This window comes from Rhincodon typus, chromosome 18 (genome assembly GCF_021869965.1).
Source record: "Rhincodon typus isolate 14 chromosome 18, sRhiTyp1.1, whole genome shotgun sequence".
Taxonomy (NCBI): Eukaryota; Metazoa; Chordata; class Chondrichthyes; order Orectolobiformes; family Rhincodontidae; genus Rhincodon; species Rhincodon typus.
The window spans coordinates 55,356,707-55,382,141 of record NC_063349.1 but is presented as its reverse complement, the minus strand read 5'-3'; the positions used below and the strand labels follow the sequence as shown (position 1 = coordinate 55,382,141).

General features: G+C 39.6%; 1 protein-coding gene across 3 annotated transcripts in view; it reads left to right on the top strand.

The window, feature by feature from the left end:
• gnptab (N-acetylglucosamine-1-phosphate transferase subunits alpha and beta) overlaps positions 1-25,435 on the top strand; it is a 99,911-nt gene that overhangs the window by 14,230 nt on the left and 60,246 nt on the right. For all 3 annotated transcript variants that reach the window (XM_048607457.1, XM_048607458.1, XM_048607459.1), the window contains exons 5-8: positions 4,941-4,979; positions 8,750-8,955; positions 9,631-9,695; positions 17,643-17,777. In XM_048607457.1, coding sequence (XP_048463414.1) covers positions 4,941-4,979; positions 8,750-8,955; positions 9,631-9,695; positions 17,643-17,777 — 445 coding nt within the window. The remainder of the gene's footprint in view (positions 1-4,940; positions 4,980-8,749; positions 8,956-9,630; positions 9,696-17,642; positions 17,778-25,435) is intronic.

Below are 25,435 nucleotides of genomic sequence, written 5' to 3'. Positions count from 1 at the left end.
TTTGTCCATGTTTGAACCAAGGCTGTAATGAGGTCAGAAGCTGAGTGGCCTTGGCGGAACCCAAACTGGGTGTCGCTGAGCAGGTGCTGTTTGATAGCACTGTTGATGACACCTTCCATCACTTTACTGATGATCGAGAGTAGAATGATGGGGCGGTAATTGGCCGGGATGGATTTGTCCTGCTTTTTGTGTACAGGACATATTTGGACAATTTTCCATATTGCTGGGTAGATACCAGTGTTATAACTGTATTGGAAGAGCTTGGCTAGGGGAGTGGCAAATTCTGGAGCACAAATCTTCAGTACTATTGCCGGAATGTTGTCAGGACCCACTGCCTTTGCATTATCCAGTGTCTCCAACTGTTTCTTGATATCACGTGGAGTGAATCGAATGGGCTAAAGACTGGTATCTGTAATGCTGGAGATCACTGTAGGAGGCTGAGATGGATCATCCACTTGGCACTTTTGGCTGAAGATTGCTGCAAATGCTTGAGCCTGATCTTTTGCACTGATGCGCTGGGCTCTTCCATCATTTGAGGATAGAGATATTTGTGCAGCCTCCTCATCCAGTGAGTTGTTTAATTGTCCACCACCATTCACAGCTGGATGTGGCAGGACTGCAGAGCTTCGATCTGATCCATTGGTTATAGGATCGCTTAGCTCTGTCTATCACTTGCTGCTTTTGCTGCTCGGTGTGCAAGTAGTCCATTTTGATGGCTTCACCAAGTTGATACTTCATCTTCAGATATGCCTGGTGCAGTTTCCTGGCATACCCTCCTGCACTCTCCGTTGAATCAGGATTGATCCCCTGGCTTGATGGTAATGCCGGACCATGAGATTACAGATTGTGCTGGAGTACAATTCTGCCGGCTGTTGATGGCCCACAGCGCCTCATGGATGCCCAGTCTTGAGTCGCTAGATCTGTGCGAAGTCTGTCCCATTTAGAACGGTGATAGTGGAACATGATGGAAGTTATTCTCAATGTGAAGGTGGGACTTCATCTCCACAAGGACTGTGCAATGGGCACTCTTACCGATGCTGTCATGGACAGATGCAACTGCAGCTGGCAGATGAGTAAGGATGAGGTCAAGTATGTTTTTCCCTCTTGTTGGTTCCCTCATGACGGCCACAGACCCAGTCTAGCAGCTATGAGCTTTAGGACCCGGCCACTCGATCTGTAGTACTGCTGCCGAGCCACTTTTCGTGGTGGATGTTGCAATCCCCCACCCAGAGTACGTTTTGTGTCCTTGCCAATCTCGGTGCTTCCTCCATGTGTTGTTCAACATGGAGTACTGATTCATCAGCTGAGGGAGAATGGTATGTGGTAATCAGCAGGAGATTTCCTTGCTCATGTTTAACCTGAAGCCATGAGATTTCATGGGGTCCGGACTCTACGTTGAGGACTCCGAGAGCAACACCCTCCTGATTGCATGTATGTCATTGTGCTGCCACCTCTGCTGGGTCTGTCCTGCCAGTGGGACAGGACATATTCAGAATTGGTGATGGTAGCACCTGGGACATTGTCTGTAGGTATGATTCTGTGAGTATGACTATGTCAGACTGTTGCTTAATTAGTCTGTGAGACAGTTCTCCCAATTTTGGCACTAACCCCCAGATGTTAGTGAAGGAGGACTTTGTAGAGTCGACAGGGCTGTTTCTGCCGTTATCTTTTCTGGTGCCTAGGTCGATGCCAGGTGACCCATCCAGTTTCATTTCTTTTAAGCCTTTTTAGCGATTTGTACAACGAGTGGCTTGCTAGGCATTTCAGGGGGCAGTTCAGTGTCAAACATGTTGCAGTGGGTCTGGAGTCATGTGTAGGCCAGACCAGGTGAGGGTGGCAGATTTCCTTCCCTGAAGGACATTAGTGAACCAGATGGGTTTTTCTGACAATCGGCAATGATTTCGTGGTGATCAATATGTTCTTAATTCTGGAGTTTTTTTCATTACTGAATTCAAATTCTATCATCTGCTGTGGTGCAATTCGAACCCGGGTCCCCGGAACATTAGCTGGGTTTCTGGATTTATAGTCTTGCGATAATCTAGTAGTATAATAATAGTCTAGTAGGCCATTGCCTACCCTACCCATCGCATGTCCTCACACTTTCCCACATTGTATTCCATCTTCCACTTCTTTGCCCACTCTTCTAGCCTTATCAAGTCCTTCTGCGACCACCCTACTTCCTCAACACTATCTGTCCCTCCATGTATCTTTGTGTCATTTGCAAACCCAGCAACAATCTCCTGTGTCGAAGGCCGAATGGGAATCTAAATAGATCATGCCCACTGGCTCTCCTTTGTCTCCCCAAAGAATTCAAATTGTCATACATGACTTCCCCTTGAAGAGGCCGTGCTGACTTAAATCCCTAATTTACTATATGCTTCCAAGTACTCTGCAATCTCATCCTTAATAATGTGTTCTAAAATCTTTTATTAATGACAGAGGTCAGACTAATCAACCTACAAGTTCCTGTCGTCTGTCTCTCTCCCTTCGAAAACTGGTGTGTTACATTAGCTGTTTTCCAGTCCTCCAGGGGCCTTCCTGACTCTAGTGATTTCTTAATGATCATCAATGCCTCCACAATCTCCTCAGCTACCTTCTTCCGAACTCTGGGATGTAGTCCATCTGGTCCGGATGATTTATCCACTTTCAGACTTTTTAGCTTCCCCAGCACCTTCTCTGTAGTGATAGTCACTACGTTCACCTCTCCCCCGACCCCGAATCACTTGAAATTCTCATTTGCTGGTATTGTTTTCTGCCGTGAAGACTGATGCAAAGTAGCTGTTCAATTCCTCCACCATTTCTTTGTAGCCCATTCCTACTTCTCCATCTTCATTTTCCAGCAGTCCAATGTCTACTGTTTCCTCTGTTACCTTTTTAGATACTTAAAAAAAAACTCTTGCAATCTTCTCTTGCTCGCTTACCCTCATATTCATCTTCTCCCTCCTTATTGCTTTTTAATTATCCATTGCTGATTTTTAAAGGTTTCCCAATCCTCTGGGTTTCCACCAATTTTCAGCTTTTATGCTGCTCCTAACTTGCATTGTCATTGCTGCTCCAGTGTTTCCTCTGCTAGGGTCCCCTTCCAATCAACTCTGCTAGCTTCTCCCTCATGTCTTTGTAGTTACCTTTTCTCAATTGTAACACCTGTTACATCTGATTCCAGCTTCTCTCTGTCAAACTGCAAGGTGAATTCTATCATATTGTGTTCACCTTAAGCTTCCTAATCACCAGTCGTTTCTGATACAAAGTGATAGCTCCGTTCTCATGTGACCTCATGTTATAAGAAAATCGTGCAATAACCACAACATTTGAAGTGATGGGGATGGAATCGCGTTATAGCCAATACAGGTAGGGAAAGTTTGCGTTCTACAAAAGCATTCTACAATTTTTTAATCACCTTAAAACCAATTCATGTTGAAGAAGTACAAGTTGTTATCAGAATCGACTGTCTACCTCATTATACATCACCAAATCCAGAATTGTCTGGTCTATACCACAAGCTACTCCAAAAAACCCGTCTTGTAAACATTCCACAAATCCCTTTCTTTTTGAGATCTGCTCCCAACCTTAATTTCCCAGTCCACCTGCATATTGAAGTCCTCCATGATTTTTGCAATAGTGCCTTCCTTACAAGCCTTTTCTGTGTCCTGATTTATTTTCTTCCCCTCATCCTGACAGCATCTAGAAGGCCTGTACATAGCTCCTATCGAGGTCATTTTTCCTTTCTGCCTCCTCAACACTACCACACAGACTCTGCCTTCTGACTATCACTTGCTGTCAATTACATTTCATTTCTTGCTAACAAGACAACCTTGCTCCTGTGTCAATTTGCCTGGCCTCCCAATAGGATGTGTATCCTTGAATATTTAGTTCCCAGCCCTACTTCCCTTGCTACCAGTTCTCTGTGGTACCCACAACATTATACCTGCCAATTTCACTCTGCGCTTCAAGCTCATTTACTTTGTTTGGTATACTGCTAGCATTTCAGTGTGATACCCTCAGTCCTGTGTTCACTCCTGCGACTCATAGTTGTCCCTTTATCAGCTGTACCTGAAGTTAGATTGTTGAGCCTTTCCATACTCTCTGAATTACTTGGATTTCCATTGCTGACTTGTCCACTGTTAAAAGCACAAAACATCACCATTGACCAGAAACTGGGCTAGGCCAGTCATACAAATGCTGTGGCTGTGAGAGCAGGCCAGAGGCTGGGAAATCTGCAATGAGTAACTCACCACCGGACTCCTTTAAAGCCTGTCTGCCATCTACAAGCTCAAGTCAGGAGTATAAGGTAATACTGTACACTTACCTAGGTTAGAGCAGTTTTAACAGCACATGAGAAGCTGGACACCATCAGTACAAAGCAGCAACTTGATTGGCATCCTACCCAAACCTTTAGTACTGATTGCATCCACAGTTGACACAGTGGCAACAGTGTGTACTATCTAAAACATGCACTGCAACAACTCACCAAGCCTCCTCTGAAAATACTTCTCAAATGACCAATGTTTTTACACGTAGAAGGATGGAAACAGCACTACCTGCAAGTTCCCTGCAAAACCCACTTGCCATATTGACTTTGAAATATATCGCCATCCCTTTATTGTTGCTGGGTAAAATTGCTGGAACTTCCTCCCTAAGAGCATTGTACCTTCAGCATATGGATTTCAGTGGCTCAAGAAGGTGGCTCACCACCACTACCTTAAGGGCATTTAGGGATGGGTAGTAAATGCTGACCTAGCTATGGCATCCACATCCTATTAATTTTTTCTAAATATTGCATAAATTGTAGATCTAAGTATAATTTATGAATTTTTGAAACAGAAGCTTAAGGCCTTGTCTGTGTATGTACTTGGTCCGGTCTCATCTACCATAATTGTTTTGAAGAAATAGATTTTTCATTTTTTTTTCTGTTAACAAATTTCCCTCCTCTTTATTTTTAGAGAGAGTCTTGGAAATGCCACAGAAGCCACTAAGCAAAGGTAAATTACATGATCTTAAACTTCACAACACGTTTTTGAAGTGTTTCTTCCAAGTTGCATTTTATTCTTTAATAACCGATTATGTTGGTATTTTAGCACAATGTAATTTCAGCATACTGTGGATAAATTGGGCAACAATCACATTGAATGATTGTCATTTACTAGTTTTGATGGATTCTGGACTTTGACGGAGAGTAATTGTTGATCTGGTATTTTAAAAAAAGATCAACCCTTGACTTTTGACCAAAAAATCCAAACTCTTTCTATCTGGCATGCACTTACTCACTCCTAAAATCTAACTTGCCTGGTGAAAACCTACTCATTCACAGAATCATAGACTAGCATATTATTGAAGATGGCTATTCAGCTTCTTGTGTTTGCACAGCTCAACGCAAGTTGTCAATGCTACCACCTCACTGGTGTGTGCTACACTGCCGCCAGTTCTGCCCTCTAATATGACAACATGCCATCAAGAAGGCAGCTTAGCTCAAACCTAATGCCTTCATATTGCAGAGCAGACAAATTATTGTGCAGAAGCTAGAGAATTCAAGATGTCCTAGAAAGGTATTAGATTTTAGAGGGAGCGCTGTACATTGTCTGAAAATAAATGTGCCAACAGAAGAAAGCCTAGTATATGGCCAAATTTGGAAGATGAAATTGCAAAATACATCAGTGATAGTCATCAAGATTCATTTTCTTTCTGATGTAGCTGTGTGAACTTTCATCCTGGAATGAGCAAAAAAAATCAAATCATAGAATCCCTATGATGTGGAAAGAGGTCATTCGGCCGATCGGGTCTGCACCAACCCTCTGAAGAGCTTCCACATCCCACCCAAACCTAGCCACCAACCTTATCCTTGTTACCCTTCATTTGCAATGGCTAATCCACCTAGCCTGCACAATCCCTGGACACTAAGGGCAATTTAGAATGGCCTGTCCAACTAACCTGCACATCTTTGGACTGTGGGAGGAAACCGGAGCACCAGAACGAAACCCACACAGACGCTGGGAGAATGTGCACATTCCACAAGGTTACCCAAGGCTGGAATTGAACCTGGGTCCCTGGTGCTGTGAGGCAGCAATGCTAGCCACGCTGCCGCCCCAGCAAAAATATTTGCACTTTCAAAGTCAGCCGTGGATGGTGTGTGTGATGGATGGTGTACTACTTACTTGAAGAGTAACAACTTTGGACTGTGACAGCAGACTTAAGATTTCACTGCACATCTCAACAGAATTTGGTAGTTTTGGTGCATTTCAATGGCTTATAATCAAAATTTGACACATGAATTTTATATGGCTTTGTTTTTGAATTTGACAAATTGGTTTAATTTTCTGTACATAAGTTAATATCTGTCTCCATGGCAGTTATTGCTGTGTTTTATAAATAAAACTTTAATGATGAAATGCTTCAGTGAGTAATCAGTCTCTGATTTGGCAATTCTGAAATCATTAGATGTAAACAGTTATTTAGTGAGAGGATGGATCTTATTCCCTCAAATATTACTGCTGTGTACCATCAGCTGCTACCACCAAATTGGTGGCAGTGTTACTATATATTTATGTGTTGCTACATTGCTTTTTGGCTCAAAATTTAGTCTTAGAAACTGGACTGTTACATGAATATGTATGGCAGGCTTTTGAAGATTACGATCATGACTTTTATTCTGTGGCACATTTGAAATAACAATGGTTCAGAACCCTGAAGTAGTTATAAACATTATTTTATTTAAATCCAAAACATGTTGCTTTTAAAAGAACGGCTTCAAAAAAACTGCAAATTTAAATTCAGAAATTGACAGTGCCCTGTATGAAATTGTTAGGGAAACTTCAAACAGAGAAATTCAACTAGAAGAGATAACAAGGTGTATCTCGCCTCTCTCGGCAGAAAACCACCTCTAGACACGTGTCTGTTTTAGCCATCTGGCAAACGCAAGGACGGGTTAAAAAGCCAGTATCAACACTTCTGATGTGGATTAGAAGGATTAAAGGCTCTTGGTTGTTTCAGCCTAGGTTTGAGTGTGGTATGACAGTCATAGTCAAGGATCTATCCCCTAGTTACTGCTGTGCTGCAGGTAAAGAATGTCTGTAAGTTTGAGTGTCGTAATCTAGTTGAAAAGTGAACAGGACAACAAAGGAAATTCTCATCATGAATCCTGGAATTCAAGCACGTTCGAAAGGCATCTAAATTACAGGATTACAATCTGCAAAAGTAAGGATCATGAAACTGACTGTTCCCATGCCGGATTCAGCTGTACCAGTAACCTCCACTACACTGGCCACGATGTTCATCTATCTGCTCATTACAAACAATTCAGAGACTTTTGTAAACTTCTATCTTTTTTTGGTCTCCCCCCTTTATTTCTATTCTGTATATGTATGTTGTATTAGTATTTCTTGAGTGCAGTAATTAATAAACTCTTTCTTTATGTTAATTCAAGAAAACCTGGTGAATTTGGCTTCTTTTAAAACATAAATTCATTTAGATCTAAAAGAAAGGTATCCACAAGGGAACAGACCCTTTTTTAAATAACCTTATTGCAACCCAAACCCCAGGATGGGAAAATAAAGAAGGGGAGCCAGTTCATCCCTTCTCGCCCAGGAGTTTAACAGTTTGGGATATCCTGTCTGGAACCATATGAATAGGGGAATCTTGCTCAGAGTATGGTTGTAATAGACGTGTCCAAACATTTCCCTCATAATCTCCCAGGTTATAAGGTGGGAGTCTTTTTGGTTGCAGAAAATATTTTTATAGTTTTTATTCCTGTGTATCTTTATTTGCAGTAGTACTTATGTTGAGCATATTTTGAAAAATATTACACTTCTAAAAAGTGTATTTCTTGCTGTTTTCATAAAGGATGTTCATGAGTCATTTTTCATTTAAAATATTTTTAAACTGTCATTGTATGAATATTTTAATATTCCATTGAGTAGGTTGTCTTCAGTGATGAGCTGCTAAAGCATATTGCTTTAGGAATGTGACTTATGCACTGACAGATCCTCAAAGATGATTGGTTTTGGAGATGGATGTTTTACTTCTACCTTAGCTGAAAGCTAGGTGAAGTTGTATTTTCTGTTTTAGATGGAAGTCAAGTGAAGAATTAATTGAATAATTAATTGTTTATACCCTTGACATGGGAGATATGGTATTTGTGGAACATTAGAGATAGATGTTAAACCTCTGGGGGTTGAAGGAGGGGGACTTCTGGCTTTGGCATACTGAGTATGTTTTGTAATTTAATTCGGATCATCTTTGCTTGGAGGCAGAGTGAGATTGGGAGTGGTGAGTGTTTCGTTCTTCAATGAGTACTGTTGGGTTTGTTGGTGCTTACAGTGAGTGAAAAGGCTTGTTAGCCACATTGAGGTGCCCCACAACAGAGTGGTGGCTGTGCTGTGTTCCAAGTTGTCTGCTGAGTCATGTAGCCTTATGAGAAGCATTGTTTAGGGGAGTAAACATCTTCCTATGTTTGGATAAGTTGGCTTATCTGGGCAGGGTGTTGAAGTGCTGTTCTTTTGTTATAGATCAGGGTGCTGTGGTGGAGATGGAATTACGTTTGAACTGCATTGTCTTTAATGACCTAACTGAAGTAGGAATGTTTCTTGGAAAAAGGGATGAATAAAACTTGCCTGCTTCAAAACTAATTTAACAAATATAAATGTTTTTGCTAAAGCTGAAGACACTAAACAATGAGTGTGGTATAGTATGTCTGTCTTACTGATTGTTAACATAGAAAAATACAATACCATATTAACAAAGGTTTTGTTGATTTCAGTGAGAAGCAGCCAGAATGCTTGTTATCGCAATGTGTTAAGGGGCCAATGATTGTTTTGGATCCAAGTTTACCAGCAAATATTACAATCAAGGAACTGCCTTCGCTGTACCCTTTCCTTCAGGCTGTAAAACATGTATTGCAAATACCAAAGCTGAAAAATCCATTATCCAATATTACTGTAATCATGTTTGATAATCTAAAAGAAGGTAAGTGTAAATGACTTATAGCTGAATATAAAATTAAGTAGAAAGTTCTGTTTTAAATTGATGTAAGACTGAAATTCTGACATTCATTGGTGAAGAATTTGAAGTCAAATACATCGGGATTATATATGTGTGGTTAAGAAGAAATTTAGGATCATACACGAGGAATCGCTTTACGCTGGATTTTGAAACTGTGACACGTGCTTAGTGATTGAAGCAGAATATATGGACTTCTGTGGGAGATGATAACCTGAGGCTTCATTTGCTTATTGTAAAACAAAAGCCCATAGAAATATTCAAAGATGAGAGATTACCCTGGAGTCCCAGCCAGCATTCTTTCCTTAAGCACAGCATGAAACCAGCTGAACAAGCAATTAAATTTACCTTTGTGGGATCTTGCATTGTATGATTGACTATGAAACGGCAGTGATCAAATTTCTAGTGCAATTTGAGATTCCGTTCCTGCAAATCGGTAGCTTTTTTTTTTGGTCTGTGAAACTTGATGAACCTCCTGATAAAGTCGCAAGCGCTGCAGCCAACTGTACTGTACTTTAAAATAGCTCTACAGTATATATGCATATCAGAGACTCATTTTGTTCAGAAATAACATAGATAAAAGGGTCACAGATTTACAATGTATCAGTAAATCTAATGTAATATTGAAATATTTTGTTTTAGTGGATGATGCGCTTTCAGCAATACAAAAGCAAAATGATAAACTTCTGGGATGGAGAGGCTATCTGGTAGGTTTTTGTATTTATTTTAAGTTTGTTATCATTGACTAACAAGCACATAATCATATACTTAAATGCCAGAAATGAATTAATGCTGAAGTAAAAATTAAGTTATCAGTTGACTAAACATTTGTAGGAATTGTTGAACCCTTAATATCTTTGCCTAAATAAAAACCCTTCAGTCTCCATTTTGCACCTTTTAATTAACCTAATGTCCACAGTCTTTTTGGCAAGGAAATGCCAGTTTTGTACAACCCTTTGTGTGAAAAATATTTCCTGATTTCACTCGTATATGGGATAGCTCCGATATTAACATTGTATCTGATTACTTCCTCTGGTGAGTGCATTTAAATTATCAAATTACTTTATCTTTTTGGAGACTTTAATTGTTTAGCTCCTTAACTTTCTAAGTTCAAGAGCAAACAATCCGTGTTTGTGCAACCTATCCTCATAATTTCATCTGTAGCCCTATTATCACTTTTCATTCTATTCATTCATTGGATGAGGGCATCACTGGTTAGGCCAGCCTTAATTGCCCAGAGGACAGGTAAATGTCAACCACATTGCTGTAGGTTTGGAGTCATGTGGAGTCACATTTTCCTTCCCTAAAGGGAATTAGTGAACCAGATGGGTTTTCTCCTGACAATTGACAATGGATTTATGTTCATCATGAGACTTACAATTTCAGATATTTATTGATTTCAAATTCCACCATCTACCATGGTGGGCTTTGAACAAAGATCCCCAGAACATTACTTGGGTCTCTGGATTAAACAGTCTGGTGATAATACCATTCCTCCATCCAAGTGAGTAACATACAATGAAATCTGCATAAAGGTATTCCCAAAAAATGCATCTGCAAAATTGGTTAGTTATTGAGAAGCTTACACAGTGAAATATGCAGGGGCTCTCTGAATGGACATTTGTAATTTGTGAACAATGAATGCCGTTCAATCCTTGATCTTTGATTTCAGCTTGAAACACTGGACCACAACCTATTGAAAGCTGGTATAGCTGGAACATCAATTGAGTCAAAACAATTAATTCTTCCTCTTGTTGGTCGCTGCCTTTTGTCACCCAAATATTCTCAGGTCAATGCATGCCAGTCAGTGCAAGATGACAGTGGGTTTTATGGAAAAATGGCATCTTGATTAGGAAGTTCTTTACTTAATATCCATAGCAGCCAAGAAGCCACCTTGCCTCTGGTGCATGTACAGCAGCTAATTAAGAAGGCTCACTGTCTCTTTCTCGGGGTAGCTGTGCGTGGGCACATCTGACCTTGTTATATTGTCACCTGCATTGGACACGCAATACTTCATGAATGCTTTTATAAAAGCTGCCAAAACACACTTAGAATTATAGAATTCCTACAGTTTGGAAGCAGGCTATTCGGCCCATTGAGTCCACACCAACCCTCCGAAGACCACCCCACTACCCTGTAACCCTGTATTTCCCATTGCACACTATGGGTAATTTAGCAAGGCTCATTCACCTAACCTGCAAATCTTTGAAGTGTGGGAAGAAACCAGAGCACCCGGAGGAAACACTCTCAGACACGGGGAGAACGTGCAAACTCCACGCAGACAATCACCCGAGGGTGGACTCGAACCCCCTGGGTCCCTGGTGCTATGGGCAGCAATGCTAATCACTGAGCTACTATGCCACCCCATGTCCCACCATACTGCCCCTCGTTGATTTGATTTATTGTAGTCACATGTCCCTAAGTACAGTGAAAGTATACAGTCTATTTGTATTTTATTTTCTCTGTTTGTTCATATTGGAAAACATTTTTTTCTTAGGCTGTTGCAGTTGATAACATTTTCCAGTGTATTCTGTTGGTGTTCTCTTTGCATCATTGAGTGTGCTTTGCTGTATTTAGTAACAGTTATCATTATTCTGTGGTGTCCAACATATTTTGAGTTTGTGTATGGAAGCTCAAAAAAAATCTGAAAACACTTCATATTGTTCTTATCATGAGAATCTTAATTGTATTCATCAATATTGAGGTCTTTGAAATGATAAGATTCTTCATGATTATTGTCTAAGAGTATTGATCCTTAGAGGGAAGTAGATGTTACCTGATTTGTTTCTTTTTGGAATAAAAAGTTAGCATCTCATTCTCTTGCTTGAGGGCATTTTAAAGTATACAGCATTGTGAAGCATAGAACTGGATTTCAATAAGCTTTAGATAGATTACCAATGAAGGTCCTTCAAATATGCAACTCTTGAATGATAAGGTATAAAGAAACTACTAAATGCATTCTTAAAAAAGTAAGTGATTGAAAGATATGACCAGAAGTTGGGAGTAATAGTTGATTCCCAAAAGAATTATGATTATAGCTTTGTTATTGAGTCCAGCTGTCTTTTAGAGAATTATGCTCATTGTGGTGTACAGTTCCAATATTTTTAACAATTAGTAGGTCTCTAGGTAGCTGATTCGTACATGAACAAACAGTTATTTGAGATGATATTATGTCATCTTACATTATATTTGACCTTTCTCTTCATTTTCATTTGTTTGTAACCTTGGTTACTCACTAATGATAGTGAAGTCCTTGAATTATTGCAGCAAAGTTACTGGATCCAAATAAACTCTTATATCATTGTATGTGATTGTAATGTGAGACATTACCACAGATTAGTGAGCCTTGTTAAAATAACAGCTTACATCAATTAACACTAACATTTAATAGGCTATAATTGCTTTCAGGTTATTGCCTTTGAGAAATCTTTTCGCAAACCTTTGAAAAAGATTTTTATTTTGGCAGTGAGTAGTCAAATATATTTACAAGTTGTCATGATTAGAAATCTTATTCTTTATACTTCAAAACTGTGCCCTTTTATAAATAAAATTGAATAGAGATATTATTTGAAATTAAGATTAACATAAGCTTAAAAGATTTCTAACTAAATTTATCCATGGATGGCCTCCTTAACATAGGACCATTGAACTTAGAAGCAGGGAGAGGCCATTTGTCATTGCAAGGATGTTGTACTATTTAGTAAGCAGCATGTTTCTTTAAAATGTACTGATAAGGGAGGGATGACTTTGGACAATAATGAAAATTCTTCTTTAAGTATTGACAAAAGAAATCAGAATACAGGATGTTCAGTATATTTTATCTCTGAAGGAGAGATTATGCTTTCGATTAAGCAGGTAAGTCAATAAAGATATTGAGAAACACTGGAAGAAGTCAGTCACTGATGCTGGCAAGTGATATAATTTGCCTTCCAAAGGGTTTAATGAAGGAAAAATAATAATTGGAGGTGACCAATTGGACCCATTACGCAGTGTTGGATTAAAAAGTCACTTAGTAAGTGGAGAAGTTGTACTTGGAATAATGAAACAAATTGTGATAAGAGGAATTGATTTTATCATGAGGAGGGGGACCTGAGGGACAACTTTTTTTCATGCAAAGAGTGGTGCATGAATGGGAAGAGCTGCCATAGGAAGTTGTGGAGGTGGTTACAATTATAACATTTCAAAGGCATCTGGATTAGTACATGAATAGAAGGCCAAACACTGGCAAATGGGAATAGATCAGTTTATGATATCTGATTGGTGCAGACAAGTTGGACCAAAAGGTCTGATTCCATGCTGTATAACTATGACTCTTAAATGACCTGCCTGTTTCAAAATATTGGCTTCACCAAGAAGCTGGAACTACCACTGGAAGCAGAAGAAACAGATGTTGCACAAAAATTATCCTGGATCGTTTACTGACTCTTTTTTTGATGAGATATCAGGCCCTTAGAATTAGACACGAAGAGGAGCCTATGACATAGGAGGTGACTTGGAAATTCAGTTATTGGGTAAACTTTCAAGAATTTAAATTAGAAGGGTGAAGGTAAAGTGAATGAAGCTGACATGTTTAAATCACTGTCTTTAATAGGAATTCAGCAAATGAATTTTAATTTGAAAAAGTTATACCGAACACCATACACAAAAATTGAATAACAAACACTGCTTGAGTGTTCCTACTTAAAAGACAAAGTACTAATGAGGAAATAGAGGCTACCTCAAAAACTATTTAATGGGGAATAGGCAGTCGCTCATCATTTGGTCATTCCATCTGAGTTCAGTAATGGAATTTTACGAGTGGCTAACGAGATTCCAATGGCATGTCGCCTGGATATTAGATAAATATAGGCTAAAATATTGAAACCTTTTTATTGGCCAGGATGGTACAAATTTTGCCAGACGTACCGTACATGTCAGCCAGTGGCAAGCTAAACCATCAGTTAAACCTGTGTCTTTAATTCCAACACTAGCTTTTGAGAAATTGTTTAACAGGATCTTGATAGATTGTGTAGAACCCCTAACTAGTTCCAGAGATGGGAATCAGTAACTTCTGTCAATGCCAGAAGAAGCGATAGAGGCAAGTTTAATGACAACATTTAAAAGACATTTGGACGGGTAAATTGTCTGGAAAAAGGGGGAGGAATGTGGGCCAAACGCAGGCGAATGGGACTAGTTCAGTTTAGGAAACTTGGTCGGCATCAATGAGGTGGGCTGAAGGGTCTGTTTCCATGCTGTGTGGCTCTATTATGGATATTTCAGCAAGATTTTCTGAAGCAGTGCCTTTAGGAAAAAATACTATGAAAATTATAGTGGAAAAGTTAGTTCAATTTCGTTTTGTGGATCCAAAGAAATACAGTCAGATTAGGGTTCAGATTTTATGTTGCAGTTATTCAAAGAAAGATTATGACCAGTTTTGGGAATGAAACAATTTTACATTTTGTGCTTATTGCCCACAATCTAAAAGTGCATTGGAAATATACTATCAAGCTTTGAAGACCATGATTAGAGCTTATTAATAAGCATATCATAATGATTGGGATAAAGGAATTCCATTGTTATTGTTTGCCAATAGGGAAGCTTCTAATGGTGCATGGACTTATTCCACTTAAATGATATGCGCATAAAGTAAGGGGCCGACTTAATTTGATAAACCAAAGATCAGAGTCTCTCCTTCCAGCCTATGTTTTGAGTTTCACAGAGGAACTAACCAAAATATATGAATTGGTCAAGGAACATTGACAAGTGTTCAACAAGCAATGAAAATTAGAAGAGATAAACAGGCCAATTGAAAGTTTGTTGCTGGAATCAAGGTTTTAGTGTTGTTACCTGTCTCAGAGGAACCATTAAAAGCAAGGTTCACTGAGCCTTATCAAATCAAAGAAACTCAATGATGTGAATTGTTTGAATTGGCTGAGAAGAGAGAATTAATGACTATGTCATGTTAATGTGCAAGTGATATTACGATAAGGATGATAGACAGGAGAAAAGTTTGTTTCAAGTAATGAATGAATTAAGAATCGCCATAAAAACATCTCAACAATTGTAGAATGAATCAGAAATTAAAAATTCAAAAGTTGTTCCTGTATCAGTCAGCTACATTAATGTGGAGATGCTTAAAAAGTTGGATCACATAAAATATTATCTTCCAGAAAAATCAAAGTGGCTTACAAAGACTATTATAAAATCATGAGTTGATTTGTGTGAGTAGGCCTGGCAGGACATCCCTGGCTGTTTATGATAATGTAGGGATGCATTACCTAAAATAAAACAATGTCCTTACTCCATCCAAAGAAACTGGCTCGAACAAGGGAACAGATAAAGTTTCATGATGGCAATAATATTGAACTGATGGCTGGAGATCATCTATCAACTGGATGGGTTGCAGAGATTCTGTACTGATTATCCCAAGGGCAACACAGTGACAAAAACAGGCTCTTGTCCTATTCCCAGATTGGAAGACAGCATTGATAGAATTAACTGTGCATGATTTGCCACCAAAGTTGACTTGGTAAAAGGATATAAACTTCCATTGACTGACTGAGCCAAAGAAATATCAGCTTTTTAACTTAGAAACTTAAGGACTTTATAAATGCAAAATTATGCCATTTGGATTGAAAAATGCACCAGCACCATTCTGATAATTGACCAATAAAATTATTGAAGGTCTATCTAGCTACAATTTGCATTGATGACTTTGATTTTGTTCTTTTCAGCCAAACCTGTGAAGAATATTTATACCTGTTTAATCAGCTGCAAAGAGCCAATATAAATCTGGCTGAGTGAATTTGCCAAAGCAAAACTGCCTTCTTGGGTCACATTATGGAACAAGCTAAGTAGCATCTAGAGAAGTAGAAGGAAGGACTGGTTTGGATTCTCCTGTGACTAGGACAAAATGCACAATTTTGTAATATTTTGGCACGAGTGGAATTTATCATAATTTTTTTTATCAAACTGCTGCACTTTTGTGGCACCTTTTAACAAATTTGAACGGATGAAGGAATGTCAGAGTGCCTTTGACAACTTGAAAGCTGTGCTGACAACTGCACTGGCTTTGGTAGTACCAATGATGTGAATTATGTACTGAGTGTACAGGACCACAATCCTTTGAATTTTGGAAAAGTTTTGGGGCAAGAACTTATGGTGGTTTCAATGGAGCTTAATCCTCCAGCTGTACAATTTTAAAAATTATTCACATGCCAGGAAAAGACACCTTTGTAGAAGAGGCTTTATCAAGAGCATACATAAAGGAAATGGCGCGCTGTGATGAAAATGAAATCATTGAGTCATACAACAAAAAAGATCCCATTGAGCCTGCACTGAGCTATCTACGGTATACCTGCTTTGTAGCACTTGGCCATGGCCTTGAATATTATGACATTTCAAGAGCTCATCCAGGTTGTGAGTTCCCTGGCTCTACTACCCTTCCAAATAATGTATCTCAGATTTCCATCACTCTTGGGGTGAAAAGATTTTTCCACAAATCTCCTCTCAAACTCGTACCCTTCACCTTAAAGTTAGAGATCTTTGATTAATATATTAATTTTTTACAGTCTGTACCTTAGACTAATGGCATATGGATGTTGGTTCATTTTTGTTAAGTGTTTTAAAATTATCTAGGTCACTCTTTCCAGAGCATGATTTTAAAACATTATGTACCTGCTGTGGTGTTAATGGAAGTGTGTTTATGCTGTGAGTGTTTATGACCAGAGAGAGAAAACATTAAGCATTACCATAACAGAAGCTAGAATGAGCAGGTTTTTAGAAATTCATTTCAAAAGCTTTTGGGCAGTCTGAAGTAGACCTGACTGGCGTAAGAAGAAAGTGTAGTTTTTAGATGATTGTTCACAGCAGTTAAAGGAACTAGGTTACCTTAGTGAAAGGGTTTATTTATGGAACTCTAGAACATGGGTATTCAAAGACTGAGGAGTACAAGCTCTCAATTCTGTGCGTTCAAAGTGAAAGGCTTCACGGCTCATAGGATTGGAACTGAGAGGAAGCAGTTAAGTCAAACCTACATATTTTGTAAGGAAAAAAATAAGTTTTGATAAACTGTGAAGTGATGGTTTTAGGGAGTAGATGGGATTTTATTTTGTTGATGTTTCAAATTCTTTCACAGTTATATATGTAGATAATTTGGTTTGTTTCATTTTATTTCAACTTCCTTCTTTAGAGTAAGGTTCTGTATTAAAGCCAAATCTCTGGATATGTTTATGTTTCAGTGAAAGACTGCCCTGTTAAATAAAAATAAATGATCTAACAAGCTGGCATTCATTCTTGGACTTGACTTCTCCTGTAGTTACACAAACTAGAATCATAATACCATGTCATACTCCATGTACTTTTTATTTTGCCCACTCACTAACCTGTGTATATCCCTTTGCAGACTATCTCCACCACCTTCCCCACTGCACCCCCCAACCCCCGCCCCCAACCCCGACAGCTTACTTTGGTGTCATTGTCAAAATTAGCTGCGTAACATTCAGTGCCCTCATTCAAATCATTGATCTTCATCTCGGGTGTTATAAAGTTCTACAATTTGTCATTTGCTTTTTCACCTGGTTTAAGCTCCCTAGGCTGACAGATTTCTCACTGTTTCATAACTATTATGTTCCAATAACTGCAAAAAACTAATTGGAAGTAACTTGTTTGTCTAGACCACAGATAAAGAATCTCCTGGGTCGGTCCTAATGCAAAATCTTGCTTTTCTAAGTGGGTTTCCAGCAACATGCAAAGAAGAGGAACAACTTCGAGCCAAACTCCCACCAGTTGTTACTGACAAAATGAAACAGGTGAGACCTTATTAAATTGTGCTTGAAGATACTGTATATATACATAGTGAATAGATAAATATTCATGTGACTTTTGGAAATGTTTCTGTCAGAATACCAATCTACGATGTGTGCGTTATTTTCAATTGGGTATAACATTAGATGAGATGGAATTTAGCTTACTGTCATAGAAGCACAAAATTTAAATTTATTTTTCTCTCCTCCAAAGATCAATTATCTGTTTGGTTCTTGAATGATTTAATGTTTTATTTCCCTTGAACCATTCAGCAACCTTCCTAATATGAATCACTCTTTGCCTGATAAATACTAGCAAACATCAATCCTTTACCAACTTTTACCTTTTTGTCCTGTTATCTGACAATGATGGATTGATGTCAAATAGTGTCCCACTATTTGTGGTACTGTTTCAGTTGTGAAAGGATGACTTTTTGTGATCTGAGTTTCCCAAGCTGCTTTACAGCCAATAAAGTACTCATGGGAAGTATAGTCCATGTGGTAGCATAGAAAACCAGGCCTCAATTTATGAACAAGGTGTAGAGCTGGAAGAACACAGTAGGCCGAGCAGGAAAGCTGACGTTTCGGGTCGAGACCCTTCTTCAGAAATTTATGAACAGTAGTGTGACCAGGAAATCTGTGTTGTCAATCTTGTTTGGGAGATCTGCTTTGAAGATACTGAGGAGAACTCGCCCCTTCAAAGATGGTACCAAGGGATCTTTTGTACCCACCTGAGCAGATAGCTAAGACTTTGGTTTAAAGTCTCATCTGAAAGCTGGCAGCTCAGCACTGCACACTTACTCAATACTGCACTCGAGTACCTGTTTGGGTTTAATACTGAAGTAATAGGAGTGAGACGTCATCTGCTATACCTCTGTTCCTCTCTTGTTAACTTTTCTATCGGACTGATGTCAGTTTCTTCAATCTTTCTTTAATGCCCTATCGTTAGGGATTAATCTATGACTGTCCTATCCTGTACTACTTGGCTCGGATGTTTTTCTTGAGCATTGGTGCTCAGAGCTGAATGCGGTGCTTACCCACAGTAGCATTACACAGCTTTTATATAATGAATTTTGATTATTAAACACTTACATTATTTTATGATTGCTACTTTGCACTGAGATAATTTGGCAAGTGTTGAGTTGTCTGTCATTCTCAAATGTTTTATCCACATCAGTTTGATCTCATTTATTAAAAATGACCCTTTCATTCTTCTGCTTGTAACCCTTGGTGGATTTTACCTACTTGCACATTTTGTCTTGATCCTTCTGTAGTTTCTGACTGTTCCCATCTTTAAGATCTTTGCGGTGGAATATTTTGTAATGTATTTTTGAATTTGGCTTCTTTTGTAGATTAGCAAGAGCAGGATCACATATTTACCATCACCACCTGATAGTACTTCCCTGAATTTCAGCAAAAGCCTTGTCTTTGTCCAAGTTTTATCAATAATACCCATTACCACTGGCTTGTATGACATTCCATTCGATATATCTGAAAACCTAGGTGCAGTGCAAATCTAGGTCTGTGTAGTGCCTATTTAGAATGTTGCTTTGTTTAAAAGAAGGTGAATTGTATAGGACTCTCCCCATCACCAACTCAACCTCCCCAAAATAATTGGCTGTCCTTTTATAAGATCATCTTCAACTTAGTTCCCAATTGATTGTATATTTTTTACAATTATCACTATAAACCAGTACGGGTGAATGACCCATTTGTTTTATTGGCTGTTGCTTTTTTCTGATCCAAAGCTTTCTCCCTTGTTTTTATTGACTTTTCCTGACCATTGTAAGTACTTTGTACTGTTGGCTGGGCAGTTTTTTAGACTCTGCTGCACTGAAAATCATGGGCAGTATGTGTCCAAATTTTTAATATATGCTGGCAGTGAAGAGTTTCCTCTGTCAGCAATGCAGACTCAAAATTAGCCATTTTAAGTCCATTTTCACCTACCATCCTGAATTGTGTATTGTTCATCATGGATAGGGATTCATTAACCCTAGGAGTCCCTCACAAATACAGCCATTAAGATTTTGTTGTGGAACCTTCCATGATTAAAGTCATGCCACAGGTTTCATAGTTGTGTAATAAAGACAGAATATCATTAAGTGATTCTCTCCCAAAGATGTGATTTTAAATTCAACGTCAACTCTGTTTCTCTCTGCATAGATGCTCCAGACTTGTTTAGTATTTCCATTGCTTTTATTTGAGTTCCAGCATCCATAGTGTTTTGGTTTAATTTAATAATTGGATTTTTTTTGCTGTCTATTAGCCAAATGTTTTGTTTATTCTATTCTCCTGTGGATATTTTCGATAGACTTATTTGGACTCTGATTAATTTCAGCCACTAGATGGTGTTCTTTACATTTCCCAGTCATATCAAATACCAGTTGTACGTGGTTTTAATATTTGTACATTGCATTGTGTCTTTTGTTTTGCTTTTGAAAAGTATCACAAATAAGTAGGCATGCAAACAACAGTAGATCATTTTTAGAAGAGTGGCAGAATCTGGCAACTATATAAGCCAGGTTTTAACTTGAATGTTAAGTTGCAAGATAATAGTTCACTGAGCCAAATAAATTACATAAAACTGCAGATGATATGCAGATTTAAGATATGCATTGCTATGTGTAACCGAGACTCATAACGTGATCGCATTTTAATAGAATTTGGTGCCTGTGCAGTCGGTTCTAAAATTCTACATTTTCTACCAGCAAGAATGATTACTATTTCCTGGTCAAGTAGATGTTCAATTGGCATTTCTCCTTTTTTTTTCCCACCAAGAGTTACTGCATTGCAATTTCTTGGTGCAATTCATTTATGCTTCTCGTCACAATATGGTTGTAAGTCATTGCTCAAGTTTTCCTGCATCACAAGAGAAGGCAGTTTTTTTTTCATGCTTTCTTATCAGACATCTCAATCGTAAGATGGTGCTGCATTATCAGGCTACCAAATTTCATTTGTTAGTGTATTAAACTGAGGATCTACCTCAGTTCAAGTAATGGTTATGTGACCATGTATAAAGAGTATTGTTCAACTGGTATCCTGGCTGCACTTATGCTTGGGAAAACTTGCTGAGCGCGGGATTGGTTGTTGGTGTAATGATACTCTCAAAGTTATTGATTGAAAAGTGCTTTGGAACTTTTTGGGGATGTCTTAAGATGCTGAATAATTGTATTAGGTGGTGCAGTCATTGCAAGAAAACAATAGCAAACCCACAGCGGGCCAGCACCAATTTGAGAGAGAGAAACAGTGTCAGTGTTTCAGATCTGCGGCCTTTCCAATGTTAACACTCTCTCATCACGAATCTTGCCTGACTTACTGAATCTGAATCTTTACTGAATTTTTTGTTTTTATTTCAGATTTCCAGCATCCAAAATATTTTGCCTTTGTGAGAATAAAATCTATTAGGAAATCTCTTGGCTGATGACTAAGATTGTGGGATAAACAATGTCATGGAAATCAATCGGAGTGGCACAGTGGTTAGCATAGTGCCAGGGACCCAGGTTCGACTCTAACCTCTGGCAACTGTGGAGATTGTACGTTCTCCCCGTGTCTGGGTAGTTTCCTCCCACAGTCTAAAGATATGCAGGTTAGGACGATTGGTCATGCTAAATTGCTCCTTAGTGTCCAGGGATGTGCAGGCTAGGTGGATTAGCCATGGAAAGTCTGGGGTTGGGTGGATAGGGATAGAACGTTCTTCAGAAGTTTGGTGCAGACTTGACAGACCGAATGGCCTCTATCTGCACTATAGGGATATATGACTTAGCAAACATCTGATATTACAAACTATAAAAGCTAACGTCACTATAGTTGTACCAGACCACAGGACTGGTGTTTCATTAGAGTGACATGACTGGTAGTGGTTTAACCTGAGCGTCACTACACCTCGGGCAAGGGGAGAAGTTGAGAAGGAGAGTCCTGCATTGTACCCTTATCTGGTGTGGGAATTGAATCCACACTGTTGATATTACACTGCATCTCAAACTGGCTATCCAGTCAACTGAGACAGCTGACCCCATTACAAATTATGCTTTGTGCTGAAATGGTAAACAGATTTTTGTTTGCAGTTTCTAGATCTTTTGCAATTCCATTAGCAACCTATTTGCCTTTTATCTACTCTTACTGGTTCTTGGTTGTTCATTTGTAGCATACAGCTTCATGACATTTATAAAAAGCAGAGAACGCTGGAGAAACTCAGGAGGTCTGATAATGTTTGGCTATACAGCACCTGTGATCCTGTGGTGTGGAACCCAAATTAAAATCTGAACTTCATTTAATGCAGCTGCTAAATAAGGCTAGTAATTCTAATCAAAGCAAGTAAAGAATTATAAGGGATACATGTTATTGCCTCCAGCTTGCTATTTTGTCAGCAAAATGGGTGTATCTGGCTAGTCAAGCATTTATTGTCCATCCCTAGTTACACTTGAGAATGAATGATTTATCTAGGGAGATGCAGTGAAAAATATTCTGTCACTAGAATCCAGCGTGATTTTGAGGTACAAAAGAATAAAAAGAAAGTACTGAAATAGAGTTCATCTTCAAGAGTTCAAGAGGAAGAAGGAAACTGACTTAAGGTTGAGGAAGTAAGGGTTGGACAGGGCTCTAGAGGGTTACAAGGTAGCCAGGAAGGAACTGAAGAATGGACTTAGGAGAGCTAGAAGGGGGTGTGAAAAAGCCTTGGCGGGTAGGATTAAGGCGTTCTATACTTAGGTGAGGAACAAGAGGATGGCCAGAGTGAGGGTAGGGCCGATCAAGGATAGTGGAAGGAACTTGTGCGTGGAGTTGCAGGAGGTAGGGGAGGTCCTTAATGAAAACTTTGCTTCAGTATTCACCAGTGAGAGGGACCTTGACGTTTGTGAGGACAGCATGAAATAGGCAGATATGCTCGAACAGGTTGATGTTAGGAAGGAGGATGTGCCAGAAATTTTGAAAAATATGAGGATAAATAAGTCACTTGGGCCCGATGGGATATAGCGAAGGAACAGTGACGTATAAGGACATAAGAGATGAGCAGAAATTAGGCCACTCAGCCCATCGAGTCTGCTCCGCCATTCAGTCATGGTTGATAAGTTTCTCAACCTCATTCTCCCATTTTCTCGCCGTAACCCTTGATCCCCTTGACAATCAAGAACCTGTCTATCTCCGTCTTAATTGTACTCAATGACTTGGCCTCCACAGCCTTCTGTGGCAGTGAACTCCTTAGATTCACCACCCTCTGGATGAAGAAGTTCCCCCTTTATCTCCATTCTAAAAGGCCTTCCTTTTACTCTAAGGCTGTGTCCTGGTGTCCTAGTCTTTCCTACCAATGGAAACACCTTCCCAACATCCACTCTTTCCAGGCCATTCAGTATTCTGTAAGTTTCAATTAGACTCCCTCATCCTCTAACTCTATCGAGCATAGACCCAGAGTCCTCAAATTTTCCTCCTATGTTAAGCGTTTCATTCCTGGGACCATTCTTGTGAACCTCCTCTGAACCTGCTCCAGGGCCAGTTTGTCTTTCCTGAGATATGGGGCCGAAAACTGCGCACAATACTCCAAATGTGGCCTGAGCCCAGAGCCTTATAGAGCCTCAGAAGTACATCCCTGCTTATATATTCAACCATACTCAGCTCTGCCCCCTGACTGTCACAGATTTTTGGGATATTACTCATGTCTTCCGCTGAAGACTGACGCAAAGTAATTATTCAGTTCCTCAGCCATTTCCTTGTTCCTCACTACTATCTGTCCAGCGTCATTTTGCCTGTCTTTTGCCCTTTATGTTTCTAAAGAAAGTCTTACAGTCCTCCTTTATATAATTAACTAGCTTACCCTCATATTCAATCTTCTCTTTAGCGATGGAAAGGGATCGGAATATAATGCAGGGCAAGAGTTATAGCTGGGGGAAAGGCAATTATGAGGCGATGAGGCAAGATTTAGGATGCATAGGATGGAGAAGGAAACTGCAGGGGCTGGGCACAATTGAAATGTGGAGCTTGTTCAAGGAACAGCTACTGCGTGTCCTTGAGAAGTATGTACCTGTCAGGCAGGGAGGAAGTGGTCGAGCGAGGGAACCGTGGTTTACTAAAGAAGTTGAATCTCTTGTCAAGAGGAAGAAGGAGGCTTATGCAGAGATGAGGCGTGAAGGCTCAGTTAGGGCACTTGAGAGTTACAAGTTAGCCAGGAAGGACCTAAAGAGAGAGCTAAGAAGAGCCAGGAGGGGACATGAGAAGTCTTTAGCAGGTAGGATCAAGGAAAACCCTAAAGCTTTCTATAGGTATGTCAGGAATAAAAGAATGACTAGAGTAAGATTGGGGCCGGTCAAGGACAGTAGTGGGAAGTTGTGCGTGGAGTCCGAAGAGATAGGAGAGGTGCTAAATGAATATTTTTCGTCAGTATTCACACAGGAAAAAGACAATGTAGTCGAGGAGAATACTGAGATACAGTCTATTAGACTAGACGGGATTGAGGTTCATAAGGAGGAGGTGTTAGCAATTCTGGAAGGTGTGAAAATAGATAAGTCCCCTGGGCCGGATGGGATTTATCCTAGGATTCTCTGGGAAGCTAGAGAGGAGATTGCAGAGCCTTTGGCTTTGATCTTTATGTCGTCATTGTCTTCAGGAATAGTGCCAGAAGACTGGAGACTAGCAAATGTTGTCCCCTTGTTCAAGAAGGGGAGTAGAGACAACCCTGGTAATTATAGACCAGTGAGCCTTCCTTCGGTTGTGGGTAAAGTGTTGGAAAGGATTATAAGAGATAGGAATTATAATCATCTAGAAAGGAATAATCTGATTAGGGATAGTCAACACGGTTTTGTGAAGGGTAGGTCGTGCCTCACAAACCTTATTGAGTTCTTCGAGAAGGTGACCAAACAGGTGGATGAGGGTAAAGTGGTTGATGTGGTGTATTTGGATTTCAGTAAAGCGTTTGATAAGGTTCCCCATGGTAGGCTATTGCAGAAAATACGGAGGCATGGGATTGAGGGTGATTTAGCGGTTTGGATCAGAAATTGGCTAGCTGTAAGAAGACAGAGGGTGGTGGTTGATGGGAAATGTTCATCCTGGAGTTCAGTTACTAGTGGTGTACCTCAAGGATCTGTTTTGGGGCCACTGCTGTTTGTCATTTTTATAAATGACCTGGATGAGGGCGTAGAAGGATGGGTTAGTAAATTTGCGGATGACACCAAAGTCGGTGGAGTTGTGGATAGTGTGGAAGGATGTTGCAGGTTACAGAGGGACATAGATAAGCTGCAGAGCTGGGCTGAGAGGTGGCAAATGGAGTTTAATGCGGAAAAGTGTGAGGTGATTCACTTTGGAAGGAGTAACAGGAATATAGAGTACTGGGCTAATGGTAAGATTCTTGGTAGTGTGGATGAGCAGAAAGATCTCGATGTCCATGTGCATAGATCACTGAAAGTTGCCACCCAGGTTGATAGCGTTGTTAAGAAGGCGTACAGTATGTTAGGTTTTATTGGTAGAGGGATTGAGTTTCGGAGCCATGAGGTCATGTTGCATCTGTACAAAACTCTGGTGCGGCCGCACTTGGAGTATTGCGTACAGTTCTGGTCACCGCATTATAGGAAGGATGTGGAAGCATTGGAAAGGGTGCAGAGGAGATTTACCAGGATGTTGCCTGGTATGGAGGGAAGGTCTTATGAGGAAAGGCTGAGGGTCTTGAGGCTGTTTTTGTT